This window comes from Cucurbita moschata, unplaced genomic scaffold (genome assembly GCF_002738365.1).
Source record: "Cucurbita moschata cultivar Rifu unplaced genomic scaffold, Cmos_1.0 Cmo_Scf00007, whole genome shotgun sequence".
NCBI lineage: Eukaryota > Viridiplantae > Streptophyta > Magnoliopsida > Cucurbitales > Cucurbitaceae > Cucurbita > Cucurbita moschata.
In genome coordinates this window covers 3,621,545-3,636,885 of record NW_019268523.1, presented here as the reverse complement: position 1 = coordinate 3,636,885, position 15,341 = coordinate 3,621,545, and the positions used below count along the sequence as shown (strand labels likewise).

Here is a 15,341-nt window from a genome sequence, read left to right as displayed (position 1 = left end):
GGGAATTTAAAGTGGACAAAATAACATAAATAAACTTATGTATTTATAATTATTTAATTCCAATTATTTTTCACTTCCACACAGAGTTGGGCTGCTCTAAGCCCGGGTCCATTTTTAGTACTCATATTATGGACCGCGATTATATTGGGCCGGCCCAGCCCAGCCCAGCCCAGCCCAGCCCAGTTATTTCTAATACCCAGGACCATAATTAATAGAAATTTAATCATGGTCATGGCGAGGAGGTGTCTGCTTAGCCATCATCATCGAGCTAAGAATTCTACATCAATTCACTGTTCGTCGTGCTCTCGGACATTTTCGAGCTCAGAGGTCTTCGATCAGAAGTGAAGGATCGAGAATTTTGCACAAGATTTTGAGACGTCCCGTGCGGAATGGAGAACGCCGACGTCTTTTTGGGTTTACACGACTTTCTTGAGCGCATGCGTCGACCAACAGCCTCGGATTTCGTCAAATCCATTAAAAGGTTAATTTGATTTCCATTCCAATGATATGTGCAAACTGTAGGATATTAATTGACTTCAATTAATGTTATTGTGATCTTTCCTTCAAATTTCATCTGGTTTCTTTTCACGTTAATTACAATGCTTGCTCATTATTCATTTTCTCTCTCCTTTGTGTGGTCCTCGAGTTTCTTGCTAATTCGGCTGTTTGTTTTCTTTTAGCATGTTTTAATTAAAAGTTCCCGTAGTTACCAATGAAAGAATTTAATTCGACTTCTGAAGTAGTATAGTTGTGCAAGCTGAATTCAGTGCCTAATGTGACTTTCTGGTTGATGATGTTATCTTGACATTTAGTTCTAATTACTTAATTTGATGAAGGTGTCGCTAGAGACGAATCTCCTCATTTGAGCTTTTGGTTTTAGTTGCCGTCCGTTCTTGTAGATTCAAATTCCTGACCATGAAAACTAAAACCAATCTAATCATTTCCTTCTAGAAGGAGAAAATCACTCTCATTAATGGGAACTCCGATCGCATACTCTGGTAGTAATAACATTTGCCAGTCTCTGATGGAAAAGAACTTGTAGTTAGTACCTAGTGACAGAGTTTAGATTTAGTGTTATGTACAAGACAAACTTCAAGAGGGCGGCATAACGGTAAAGGCATTGGATATTAACAATTGGTTATTAGTTAAAGATCCTTTAATATCACCTAATTCAGATAGTATAATACCTTAAGTGGCTGCCTAGTCCTCTGAACTCTTGAGCTTAGGCAATTTCAATCTCAAACTTGTTATACACTGGAGGTTGAGAAGATTCTACGCCCGATATAATGAATACGTGCATAGATGTGTATATATCTACGAGTGTGTTTCAGATTGTCAAGTTTCAGATCGATATTGTTTTGTTACCTTATATTGAAAGAGTGTTGAGTTTGAACAGTAATATATACGTGCCTAAAGTTTTGACTGAGCACTTTATACTGGCAGCTTTATTGTGTCATTTTCAAATAATGCTCCTGACCCTGAAAGGGATAGTGCTTCCGTCCAAGAATTCTTTACCAAAATGGAGGGATCTTTCAGAGCTCATCCGCTTTGGTCCGGTTCCTCGGAAGAAGAACTGGAAAGTGCTGGTGAGGTAAGTTCACTACTTTTGAGCATGTGTAAATCTTTATAATTAGTGATGATTTGTTTTTCACCTCAATAATGAGAATGAGCCGAATAATTAATTTTCAGTGGGTAAAAGATCTGGACGAAGAGACTACAGTTTTAAAATATAATGTGTAGGACATTTGATACTGTTAAATTAGAAGTAAAACAAGCCTACTTTAAAATGAGTTAGACACATACTGTTCCTGTCCTCATATATTTAACGTAATTAATATAATTATTGATATAAAAGAACCAAGTTCTTTTACCTTGGTGCACATTTTTTGAGAAAACTCTGCGAAGAGTCTTCCTGAATGGATCATATATCATGTAAATTTGCAATAGCACACGCTTTACATCTAGATTATTTGCTGCTTCAGTGATATTTGTTATTTTTAACCTCTATTCTCTTTTCTAATGCACCCCCGTCTATTGAATACAGGGATTGGAGAAGTATGTCATGACAAAGTTATTTTCTCGAGTATTTGCTTCATTTGCAGATGATGTCAAAAGAGACGAAGAACTTTCTGAAAAAATGGCACTGATTCAACAGTTTATTAGGCCAGAAAATTTGGATATCAAACCAAATTTCCAAAATGAAACATCATGGTTGGTGAGTAAAGGTCAAAGTCAAGTGATCTTCATGTAATTTTTGCAGTAATCATCTCCTCTCTTAAACTTTAGATCCTGATGATCATTTGTTTGGGCAAAAATCATACTTTCGAAGTTAGTTCTTCTGATACATTTTGGCAGCATTTTTAAGAATTTCTCATGAGTTTAAATCAGGAAGTTAATTGATACTTTGTCCAGCAAATTTAACTGAAATCTGAAGAATATCATCTCTCCCTTAGCTTATCATCTATGAAACGTATGCATTTTTTTATTCGGACATTCAAGTATATATTAAAAATGTCTCACAAATAATCTTTCTAAAGCTTTGTTGCTTTCCTATTCTTGGTAATGCCAAAGTGTAGATGGAATTGCTAGACAACCAATTCTCAGATCAGCTGATGCCTATCTATAGAAAGAAAATAAGTTGAGGACACAAAACAAGCATTAAAATGTAATGTATATTCACTTTGAATGATTATGGAATCCCCCTATGTTCTGGACGATTCTCTATAGTTAAATTTTTTTGTTTTCCATAAGTGGTAGGGAAAAGACAATGAAACACATAACTTTTGGAGGCGTACTTGTTATGGAAATATGAACGAAGTTTCTTCCCCTCGGGCTGGTTCTTACTCTCAATTCTGATTAAAGAATTTATTTAATTCAATGTTTGTTTTCAACACATCTTGTTTTTTCTATCTGGAACATTTTTATTTTCTTGAATTAGGTCTTACCTCACATTTTATTATGTGGAATTTTCCACAATCTGAATCTTTACAGATCATTAATACAAGTTTCACCTACATGTTAATGTTTTTTTTTGACAGCTTGCTCAGAAAGAACTCCTGAAGATTAACATGCACAAAGCACCAAGAGACAAGCTTGTGTGTCTTCTCAGTTGTTGTAAGGTCATCAGTAACCTGCTACTTAATGCTTCTATTGCTTCAAATGAGAATCCTCCGGGGGCTGATGAATTCCTTCCCGTCCTCATTTATGTTATCATAAAGGTGATGTGTAATATGATTGCTTAACGTCAGTTTTTCACATCCAATGATGTCATTACTTATGAAGCACTTTCCGCGCTATTGCATGTATTCTTACATGTCAGCATTTGATAGCATGGTGTTTCCTTATAGAACATCACCAACAAACTCCAGGCCTCTCTATTTAGCATTACTCTGGAAAGTTGGTGGTGAACACTCCACATAATTGTTTGTTTCATATATTAAAGCATAGCTATTGTAGTATAAAATGTACAAATTTTTCGCACCATGTGTCATAAATGTGTTTTTCATGCACAATTTCTTGTAGGCAAACCCTCCACAACTGCACTCAAATTTATTGTATATACAACGATACAGGGGACAATCCCGATTAACTGGGGAAGCAGCATATTTTTTCACAAATATACTCTCTGCCGAGTCCTTTATCTCAAACATTGATGCAAATGCCCTCTCAATGGAAGAAACTGAGTTTGGAAAAAACATGGAATCTGCTCGAGCACTCCTATCTGGGCTCTCTAGTGATGTTCAAGCCCTTTCTAACAAAAGTAACTTGGATGAAGGGGTTGTCCGTTATTCAGAACCTGTAGAAACCAGTTCTCAAGCTTCAAATGCTGGTGTTGGCCCTGCAGTTAGACCTAAGTTCACTGTAGCAAAGCCCAGAACTGAGGCATCACATGCCAAGGATCAGTCAACAGTAATGGAAGTTCCATCCCTCTCAGATTTGGAGAATAAGGGAGCAGCTATTCTTTTAAATGATCACACAGGAGGGAGGCAGGCCTTCCGAGATTATCCATATTTGTTTGCCCAAGCTGGGGATCTTACATTTAATGACGTAGAAGAGCTTCTGAGTCAATACAAACAACTTGTTTTCAAGTACGTTTCCCTTTCTAAAGGACTGAATCTCACAACTGCATCTGCATCTTTGTCAAATTCTGAAATGCACTCCCAACCTCACCACGAGTCTCTTAAAGAATTTGAAGATGTTAGAGATGTGACATCAAATGATGAGTCAGCCGGAGAGCCACATAGGATAATTGATGGCTCAGATGGAACCTCACTGTTGGGAGAAGAAAACGACGAGACAAGGTAACGACGAGACGCCCCAATCCTAGCATCTCCCCAACAACTTCTGTGAGGCGAATCAATCAAATTGTTTCAGTCTGGCTATATCTTGTTTTGGTTCCTCAATTTTATGTCCATCAGCAATGAGCAAATCTCATGTGTAGGATCTGATCTTAGGTAGATGACGAGGAGTATGGCAATGAAAAGCAACAATAATTTAGCTTAATGTTGGTACCTGTCGGTGGATAGGAAATCAGAGCCTCCCCCACGAAGACAAACTAATGGCGACCGGACTGACAATTTGTTCCTGGCTTGTTTCCACAAGTATGTCTCTCTATTTTCCCTCCACTTGTCACATGGTAGCAATTTCATTGATAAATTTATAGATCGAAAAGACTTAGAATTTTATATCAATACACGTTCGATTCTTATGATCTCTTATGATCTCGCTTGATAACTATTTGGTTTCTTCTTTGTTTTTGAGAAAATTAAGGTTAGGAGAGTGTAATGGTTAGTGTGACGGTGGTGAGATTATGAAAACAGGGGTTGCTGATTAGTTAGGTGTGGAAATGCAATTAAATTTGATTGTAAATAGGTGGTGGTTTCTTAGACGGAGCCCCTCTCATTCCCTTTGATTGTGACCTCTGTTTACTTTTGTTATATTCAAACCATAAGAGTAGTGGGAAGGTCAAAGATTAAAACTCACACCTAACACGTTCATAATCAAGAAGCACAATTAATGTATGTATTTCATTGCCTTATTCTTAATTATTATATTCATGTATCTCTTAGTCAACCTAAGTTTCTCAAATTTACAGCTTAGGCTACCAAAACAACACAACTCTATCTCTATCTTAGTGCTTTACAACTAGGACTATTGCCCATAACACGTGCAGGTTTGGGAGACATGCCCGTTGCTATTAGACTAAATTAATGAAAATATCCTTAACTTTGTAGTTTGTCTAAAAAATACCTCTAAATTTTAAAAATTTTCAATAAAAAGGTTCAAAAAAGTACTCTTAATTTTTCAAAAAGTTTATTAATATTCTTAATTTTTTTTTTAAAGCTTTTAAAATACATTTTTTATTTACTTCAAACATATTTTTAATTTTTTTTTAAAAAAAATTCAAAAATATCCTTTTCCTAGATAATTTTGCCCAAATTTTTTTTTGAACTTTTTTGTTATGAGTAATATTCAAATATATTTCTACTGGTTAGGTTATTTTTAAACTTCTTAACCAGTTTTAAACTTCAGGGAAGTTTAAGATTATTTTTAAAATAAATCACTAAAAAGTTTCGATCCAAAACTATTGGTAAAAGTATTTTTGAGATTTTCTTAATAATTTTAAGGTATTATTAAAAGTTTAGATGTATTTTTTTTAGATAGATTATAAAATTTAGAGACGTTTTTAATAATTTAGCCTTATCCTTTAACCTATTATATTTATTATTATTGAAACTTTATTACATTTTTAAAATATTATTTTTGGGACCAAAAACATTAATAATTGAAGTGCACAAAATGGGTGCTTGATTGGTCAATCTTCATCCATGTGCCTTCCTATTTTCCTTCTGTCTTTTCAAATATGGAAGTCTGATTTGTCTCGCTTTGGCGTTATCTTTATATACGTCTCCCTATTTTTTTGTAATTCTAAATTTATTAGACACAAAATTCATTCGGAGTTCCGACTTAAAATTCTATCTAATAATGAATTGATTTTTTTTTAAAAAAAATTAAATATGGAGAGACCTAAGTTCAAGAACCAAATACGAAGACAAGGACCCTTTTTCTTTTATTTTTATTATTATTTATTTATTTTATAGAAATGAAAAACTAATAGATTGTTTCAAGATGTATTGACAAATGGTCAAAGAAAAAAAAAAGTAAATAATAAATATTTTCTTATAAATAATAATTAAATTTTAAAAAAATAAAAGGCAAACAATTAGTTTGGAATATCAAATGCGCGTGCGTTACACGTGACCTACATATGCTCTTCCCCTTGATGTGGCAAGCAACCCTACCGTTGATCGGTGATTAATCTGAACCATCCACCTGTATGGATTCTGTATACGTGGCTACTGGATATAGGACGGAGGGCCCACTTCTGACAAACAGGCCAGCTAATAAATATGTGCATATACATATTCGAATTAATAGTCACCTTTTAAATAAATATTTTAGAAAATTCAATTAATAAAGCAAAAAAATTTAAGTTATTTTAATTTCGTAATTGTTCTTTTAAATTATTAATTTTATTTTCATCTATTAAAATTATCAATTAGGTCTTTTTACAAAATAAAAAATAATAATTTAGATTATTAATTTATTAACATATTTGGATATGTAAGCATACTATTTAAATAATGATAATATTTATTAATAAAATGTTTGTGTACGACATTTTTCCATTATATTTTTTACAAGCATTAAAAAAATCTTTAAAACATTGGGTCAAAATAAAATAAAATGTAAATATATTAACAAGTGGGCTTAATATAAGACAATTTATTTGTATAATTAAATAAGTTTATGCATAATTTAATTGAAATGTTTTATAATAATCTATGAAATTCGTGTCAGTAATGGGACTAAGTCAAATAGTTATGATAGAAATAATAATAATAATTATTATTATACTTAATTAATTTTCTCCCATCCATTTGACCAGTTTCAAATATAGGTCTCCATCAAAATAATTTATTTATTTATTTATTAATTTTAAATCTTTTAAACGTATTGTTAACTAATGATTTAGTAGGTATTAATTACGGTATGGAATATAATTTGAGACCTAAAAATATGTGCCAGTGATCCAAAATCGGATAATTTTTTTTAAAAATTTATGTGTTAAGTTGTCAGACATTTGTTTTCAACGCTATAACGAACTTTATGTTGAGAATTATTGGGTGTGAGTCCCACATTGGTTAATTTAGTGGAAGATCATGGGTTTATAAGTGAGGAATAATATCTCCATTAGTACGAGGCATTTTGGGGAAACCCAAGATAACATTTGAGACATTTGAGATTATATAGGATTGTGTTAAAAACACACGATACACACTTATCATAAAGCTAGATATTAGGCGACGTATAACACTACTACTGACATCGTTACATGTTAGAATTTAGATAAATACTCGTTTTATGAGAATCCAACAAATGACCCACGATTAAAATAATTTTATAATACAAGGGTGATACTCGATACACGAAATTTGAAAGTGAAGTAAGGTCGGAAAAAGAGTAGAAGAGGGATTGGTTTGGGTGTGAGATGTGAAGTGAAGGAGACAAAGGCACATGATTTTAGCAAAGCAATGGGCATAGCGTGTGAAGTTGGCATGAATCAAAGTGAATTGAATTGAATTGAATTGCTTTGAATTGATTGTGTAAAAGATAAAAAGATGAAGAAAGGGAATGAGAGAGGGCCACTCGTTCATTATTAAAGATGCTTCCTTCACTTTGCCTCAAAACTTATTCTAATTTCCACACACCACCAATCAATCATCCCAATTCCAATCCCTTCTTTGGACTTATCCTACCTTTTTGTTGCTAATCTTTGACCCTCATGTCACAAATACATATTAGTGATGGAGACCAACGTCATAAGCACGATATTGAAATAACTTGATCATCTTCAATCTTGGCTGAGAATCTCACATGCTCTTAACATGTCAAACCCTTTTACTTGCTTTTAGGTTGAAGTTATTGTAATCTCTATTGTTTACATGTTTTCAATGATTTCTTCGCCCACGTTTTTAAGAACCTTTTCTCTCAAAACGTAGCTCGAGGCTTGATCATACACTAAAATTGTCTGCAAAATTCGATTTTGACACAGCTAGCTTGTTCGCTGGGTTAGAATAAGTGTTGTACAATTACTAGCTTGCTGCGGCTACAAAAAAAAGTGTGACGGTGACAAATGACATTCTTTGGCTAATTAGTTTAGCAAACTTTTAAGGGTTAAAATAAAGTTTAAGATGACTTTTAATCATGCCATTTGGACATATGGTAATAATCGAGCTAAAGCCATGATTATCGCTGTGTACATTTGATCATATAACCCTCAAAAGATTATATAAATTTCAGAGCCGGACATTTACATGTAGAATATTTTAACTACTTCCCAAAAGAGAAAGGAATGAGCAAAAGCCAAGACTCGATCAACGTTGTTCATATTTGACAAAGTTCCACTCATTTTTAGCTCGTTTTGATTACACCGCCAAGATTTTGGTTCTCATTTGACCATTTTTATTAACTTCCCAATAAACCCTTCTCTCTCCCTCTCTCTCTCTCTCTGTTTACTGAAAACCAGAGCCTGAGGAGCTCTTGGAAGCCATTGTTTTACATCAAGGACCAAGCTCTGTCTTCTCTTACAGTACGTTGTTTTCCCCCCCTTTGTTGTGAAGAAATCAGAAATTAGAAATGGGGGATAGATACAATCGCTTCAACCCACAAAAATTTCGCCAGAAAAACATGTTCTTGCCGATGCTCTGTTCTAAGCCGGCGATCAAAGACGGCCGGCCGCCCAGATGCGATGGAGCTCGTACAGAGTCCTTTTCCGGCGACCCTTTATCGCCGAGAATCGGATGTATGGGTCAAGTTAAGCGGAATAACAGAGTTGCAGGTCTTCCGATTTCTCACAGGATTTTGATTTCAACCAAGAACGCCGTTCTCAGCAATAAAAATGGCAGCAACGCCAATGTAGGTTACTTCAAGCTGAAGAAATTTTTCTCCAGCAAAAATCTCTTGGTTTCCCCCTCCACCACCGGAACCAGCATCACCAGGTCTACCGTTGCCGCCGCATCGATATCTACGGCGGGTGTCAACTGTTGTGGGAGCAGAAGAAGACCGGCCTTAAATGCTGCAATTTCGGGTAAGAAATGTGTTTCTGAAAACGGGAATTGTGATTTCTTTAGCGTTGTGGATTTGGATCCGCCGTTGCCGGTGATCCGGCGAGTGCAGAAGGCAGGAGAAGAAAGAGGGGAAATGGAGAATCTTTGGAAGAGGAGGTCAGGTGGCATTGTATTACAGAGCTTACAGATTCAACAAACCCATCTACCAAAGCATCGGCTTCAGATTACGAGTGTTTGAAGCGAAAACTTGGATATGGGCGATCATAGATTCAACGGAGAGTTCTGTAAATGATCTGTTCTCTTGTTCTTCGTTCTAGTTTTGGTTGTCTCAATCACAGGAGCTAAAGACTGTGATTGTAGCTCATTGTTAATATATATTTTTCTTCAAGTTCCAATTTTGTGTGTTAATTCGTATCTTCCTGCAAATTCTTGCATCGGAAACAAACAAACAACACATTTGCATCAGATCTGAAGAAATTGACGAACATGTTCTAAATGCAACAGTAGGCACAAGTTAATCAATTTGGATTATTCATAATTTTAAACAAAAATTGAGACAGAACAGCTTAGAACAACTCGCCTGCAATTGTAATGTACTTGAAATGGGTAGCAGAACTTTTACCAGACAGTCTTCTGCAGTGAAATCTGCTTCTTTTCCCCAAGAAAGTTTAATCAGAAAGGGCTCCGTTTCCTGCTTTCACAAAAAAGGGTTCTTTCTTTTGAGGATGAAGACATGGAAAAGCAAGATCATCTTTTCCTTTGGGCTCCTGCTGTTTAGCTTTCTTGTCTACTTGCCACGTCTAGCATGGGAGCTACTGGACATGAAGATGTTATTTCCTGTCTAAATTTCAAATCTCAATCAAATCATAAAAACAAATAGTTGACGTCTAAGCAAATTAATGTATGTGAAAAACATTAATTTAAAAAAGAGTTCATGTACTGCTGAAAGATTATCACCAACTTAATCGTACCGTTCACGGTCTAGGATTATTTCGAGAGCCCTGAACTATAAACAACTAAAAATGGTCATACCCAACTACATTTTATTTGTTAATGGAAACACAATGATATCTTTAATCTTATAACCTTTCCAAGTAGCACCTGATTCAAGTTTCAAAACTTCCAGTACAAAAAATGTGAATGTCAAGGATCACACATTGATATGAATAAAGCTGAATTCTCCAAGAAACAGTCAGCAACTAGTAATGTACAAGACTATTTATATACCATTTGACATTTCAATGTATATAGTATTTGGTTGTCCAAGGTTACATTCATCAGATAGAAATGGCAACGCTAATGCTTTATACTAAAATTCTACACTATTATTGTACATACAGAGTTAGGTTACCGTCAAATTTAATAATGAGTCAACCCTGTTCTCTGTATGGAGTCCAGATCAATTTGCTAACATCGACCTCTAGGCCCCCACGACCAGCAGCTTTGAGATGACGATCCAGCACCTTGGGGTCGGCACATATAACATGCTGTCCTTTCCTGTATTGAATCAACTCCAGGCTCTGAAGTGTGTTCAAAATATCTTCGGCTTTGATAGCTGTCATGTCACTTAGCTCCTGTCATAAAGGGATGACCAATGCGCCAAGTCTTAGGTACGAATCTTATGACTCGTAGTACATTCTAAAATTATTTGTTGCTTCAATAGCAATTAAAATAAATTTTGAGGAATAACACAACTTCAGTGGAATATTTTAAATTTCATCAAAGACATCAAGCAATAGAATCCACATAAGACTACAAACCCTGAACTTCAATAAGTGACAGAAATGCAAACCTTGATAGAGATATTGGCCTTGTGCTTTTTCAAGATGTCTAAAAGAACTCTGGTCCAGTACCCTCTGTAGCTCACCAATCCAAGGTCAGAAAGAGGTCTTTCAGGAGTCCCAACTTTACCTTCCTTCTTGGAGAGTTCATAAGCTGATCCCTCAGTTTCATAAAAGATCAAAACCTCCGTTAAAAACAAAGGTGAGACAACAGAAAAAGCAAAGGGTGAACTGTTGAACTAAAATAACAAATTAAACTTAAGTAAATCACGCAAACAAAAAACTACTGGTCCTTTTCAATGCTAGAGAAGAGAGCTCATCAAGCTTGCTAGAAGCAGATAAAATTAGCCCAAAAAATAGTCAGTTTAATGCACGTGAACTTACAAAAAGCTATTAAGAACTTGCCATAACCCTTCCTTTGATAAGGAGGAAGAGTGAGAATGCATGCCAGATTATAGGATTCCTCTGAATGCTTTTCCTGCACACCGACAGATAATAGTAAAAAAAACAATCCAGTTCGATTTCAAACACTTGAAAGGTATGAGAAGTTATGAACTTGTTTCGAGCTTATAAGTTCTAAAGCAATTTTTTGTAAATCCATCTTACATTTCATTATCCGCATGACACAAGTTTTCACTCCATTTTATACTTCTCAGTGTTGGCGCTAAACCCTCACAAGCCCTCCAAAGGGGGAAAAAACTACTAAAGCAAGGATCAGATATATTGCATAGTAGATAAATTGATTTTAAACAAAAATTACTTCTGTCGCCTTTTCCATTTTAAAAAAGTATGGTCATGTAACCCTACTACATAATATTATACCTTGCAAACTCAACCAAAACTGAAAAAAGACAAGACCGTCCTTTCTGTTGCTTATACCTTGAAGGTGAGGAATGGAAAGACTTGCTTTGGAAAGATACAATGGGTCTACAACGAGGCACTTAGCTCCAAATTCCCCATATATATCCCCAATAGCCAAACAGATCAGAACTGCTAAAGAATGGACCAAACTTGATTTTGAAGCTAGAGAGTGGATTTCTGTACTTGGCAGACGATACTCAGACCAACCAGAAGGCAAAAGAATATGAGGGCATACAAAATAAAAAAACCCGAAAAGGTAAGTCTGACCCTAATTACACAAGACTCCAATCCAAAACAACAATACCAATATCATAATTATAGAAGAGTCTAGAGACCGAAGTCCACGAGGAGTCATTAAACCTAGCTAACTCCCAAACGTCCTCACCCGATCTCTCCACCTCTCTTGTTGTTTCTCTCAATCCAAATATTCACCAAACTGTACATGCTTGTCACAATCCAAATATTCACCAAGAAAGTCCCGTTACATAATTGCAACTCCTCATACCTAATCCACCCATCTCATCAGGTTTCACAACCACCACTCACTTAACCTAGTGTAGCCTCTCCTCTCCTCAGATCCTTCCCACAAGAAATTCCTCATGACCCTCTTGAGATTCATACTCACAGAGACTAGAATTCTAAAAAGGGACATATAATAACTGGGAACTCCCACTCACCACTTCCTAAATGGGAGTAAGTTTCCCCATTAGATAAAAGACCTTTTCCACGTAGGCAACACTTCGAAAGTTCTCAAGGATAGGCTTCTAGAAGGACTTGCTCTTTGGATTCCCTCCCAGGGGGGCCATAAATAAGAGGGAGGCAACAATTCAACCCTAGGACAAAGTTCTTCCCTTGATTCGTACATTTTATAATTTCTCTCGCTCTTAGATGGATCTCCCTGTCCAAAATTCTTCATGATTACACGTCTTTTCATATTCATTCAAGAGGCTTAAGTCTCTATCAATCTTCTTTTGGCAAACGATAGTGTTTTCTTCCAACAACAACAGTAGTTATATTGAACCAAAATTACCTTTGAAAAATATCCAACCATGTGACACCCTCGATCATCACACTCACACAGGACATAAAACAGAAAAAGGTCTACATCATAGTAGAGGGTCTTGTGGTCCAGAAATAACTTTGCTAAGTAACAGAGATTCTGCCCATAAACCTTGTTCTTCTTTCCGTCGACCTGTTTCAAAGAAAAAAAAATCAGCAGAAAATAAATTATATGAGGAATTTCTGATCAACAATAATACAATCCTTGTTCTATAGCTTCAAGTGTATTACTGTTTGTGACCGGGTAAAAGAGAATGAAAGTATCAATTTAATAATAATTTAAAACAGAGTTTCACACAACGTGAGTAGAGATATCAATCTTGCTTGAAATGTTAGAATACAGTAGAAATTCCCACTGTGGCAACTATTTTTAGTCCAAAAATTAAAAGAAAAAAAGGAATTTTGACGATAAATGAGATAATAAAATAACGTGATGTACAACTGCAGCATTAACAAGCCAAAAGATTGAAAGCCTAATCAACAGCATACCTCAAACATTGACAAAGTGCCACATCGATATATTTCATCACCAGGTGGATGCTTCAGATCACACTTCCTCTACATGGACAAAAGCACATAACTTAAGACGGTTTGTTTTTACTTGGCAAGTACAAAGGACTAATGATAATGAAACGTGTAAATTCAACTAATTCAAGAAAGTGCATTCAACTTTATTCAATGATCCCAATTGGGCCATTATAAGAAGAAAATACATCTTATTTCTTTTCCAAAAACCTTATTATGATTTTCGGATGCCCTCAAAGTAGGTCCAAAAACCTTATTATGAATCACCATATATAAGTTGATAGCTGAAACAATAAAGATATGCATATGTTGTTGGCTTAACATGAAAAAAAAATGTTGGATAATCTTTTTCCCATAAAACGAATATATGTAATCCTAAAATCTGGATATCGCACAACAACAATCAATCTATCATAATGCTAGCATCTATAACTGGGCATGGGTAAAATCATTCGCTGAGATGTTCAAACATAGGCAACATTTCATACATTAATATAGGGAAGATGCAGCCATCAAGAAGGAAGTAAGACCAATAGTAATATATGTTCAACGACTCTTTTAACATCCACTATTTCACTATAGCATAACTGAGCAAATAAATGCACCCAGCCAGTCGGACATTATACCAAAATAAGGTCCAAACATGAAACTACAAAAAGATGTATCTTGAACACAACTCCATGAAGATTAAAAGAAAATTCATATTCCCAAAACTGAGCAGCAAACAGCACCAGCTCGATTTTATGCTCCCAAACAAAAGTTCAAAAATCTATTTACAGACACTATGGCCTAAAATCTCGTTCATAAACAACAAAAGACAGGATGGAGCATATCTCACCATATGTCTCTGTAGCTGTTCTTTGCGCTTCATGAAATTGAGACAAAACTCACAAAAATAAAGCTTTGTGGTGTCATTGTACTCTGGCGGAAAGGGGGAGAAATACCATGTCTCAATCTCATATCTTCCAAGTTCAATTGTTGCAATATTTTTCACTTTTGTAAATTCTTCATGCTCCCTCAAGCTGGCAGCATCGAGTTCCTCATGGCCCTATAAAATTGAAAATAGATAAGAACACATTTCATAATGAGGGCAGGGAATTTTGTTTAGACACTCCAAATTGATATCACAACATCTAAATGGAAAATATCAACCTTTTTTAATGCACTATCTGACAGAATTACCTCCTATTAACAAGAGAGTTTCACGCTTGCCCTTACACCTGGTACATTTTAAAAGGAATTCTTTTACCTACTGCTGGCAAACACCCGTGTAGTATTGTATTTTATAAAGGACAACTAATCAATTATTTGTTTATGCCATTATATAAAGGTTCTCGAAAAAAGGACTATGTGCATCCTTAAAGAATGCATACCTCAACATGGGTTTCGTCAATCTTCCGCTTCTGGTGTCGGGTCATCTTCAATCCTGTTACCTTCAAGTGCAGGAATAAGACCATCATATTGAATACTTACAAGTAAAACATGGCTTCCAATAGGACCAACTCGTGCCCCAGGATAACCTTAAATATTTCCATGCTTCAGAAGTGGACTGATTGAATTTTAAAAAATGAAGGTGGAAGGAAAAAAAAATTACCTTGTCCTCCACTTTCTCATCAACAACCGTCTCAACTGAATCAAGATCAAGTTGGTCAAGCTTCACCCACTCATCAAGTCTCCTATTGACTGTCACAAAATCCAGATAAGGAGAAAGAAAACTCCAAACTCCACATAGAAGAGACTAATCAACTAATCAACGAACACTAGGGTTAACAGAAAATAGCACCCATGTGATTTATCAATCAACCGTTACATGAACGAAAAAGTAAAATCCCATTGCTGCAAGAGCTACTTGTCTCACTCAATCCAAAGGTCATACTCCACAAATTGACCAAATTCGAATAAGCCCTAATTCACCCCCCTAAAAGAAACCTAAACAGCACATCAAACAAATTTAGGGACCAAAAAAAAAAAAAAAAAAAAAAAC

At 35.3% G+C, this 15,341-nt stretch overlaps 3 protein-coding genes across 7 annotated transcripts in view; 2 read left to right on the top strand and 1 right to left on the bottom strand.

The window, feature by feature from the left end:
- Positions 1–240: 240 nt before the first annotated feature.
- Positions 241–4,886, top strand: LOC111445575 (vacuolar protein sorting-associated protein 9A-like). Of its 4 annotated transcripts, none has more exons than XM_023084047.1 (6): positions 241–481; positions 1,444–1,591; positions 2,045–2,215; positions 3,039–3,218; positions 3,523–4,301; positions 4,455–4,886. In XM_023084047.1, the coding sequence occupies exons 1-6, from the start codon at positions 390–392 to the stop codon at positions 4,456–4,458; spliced, it is 1,374 nt and encodes a 457-aa protein (XP_022939815.1). In that variant the 5' UTR covers positions 241–389; the 3' UTR covers positions 4,459–4,886. The 4 variants fall into 4 exon arrangements, with proteins under 4 accessions (XP_022939815.1, XP_022939812.1, XP_022939814.1 ...); XM_023084044.1 differs by having other exon boundaries at positions 4,442–4,886; XM_023084046.1 differs by having other exon boundaries at positions 3,523–4,346.
- Positions 4,887–8,700: 3,814 nt separating this feature from the next.
- Positions 8,701–9,369, top strand: LOC111445151. Its single transcript, XM_023083388.1, has one exon. It carries the CDS (start codon positions 8,701–8,703, stop codon positions 9,367–9,369), a length of 669 nt encoding a protein of 222 aa, XP_022939156.1.
- Positions 9,370–10,313: 944 nt separating this feature from the next.
- Positions 10,314–15,341, bottom strand: part of LOC111445362 (histone acetyltransferase of the MYST family 2-like) — a 5,796-nt gene continuing 768 nt past the window's right edge. Inside the window, exons 2-9 of one of the 2 annotated variants that reach the window (XM_023083698.1) lie at positions 14,952–15,040; positions 14,731–14,790; positions 14,196–14,405; positions 13,322–13,390; positions 12,804–12,965; positions 11,297–11,390; positions 10,924–11,066; positions 10,314–10,705 (exon numbers count right to left, since the gene is read on the bottom strand). In XM_023083698.1, coding sequence (XP_022939466.1) covers positions 10,502–10,705; positions 10,924–11,066; positions 11,297–11,390; positions 12,804–12,965; positions 13,322–13,390; positions 14,196–14,405; positions 14,731–14,790; positions 14,952–15,040 — 1,031 coding nt within the window. In that variant the 3' untranslated portion in view covers positions 10,314–10,501. The other variant, XM_023083699.1, reaches the window with a different exon arrangement.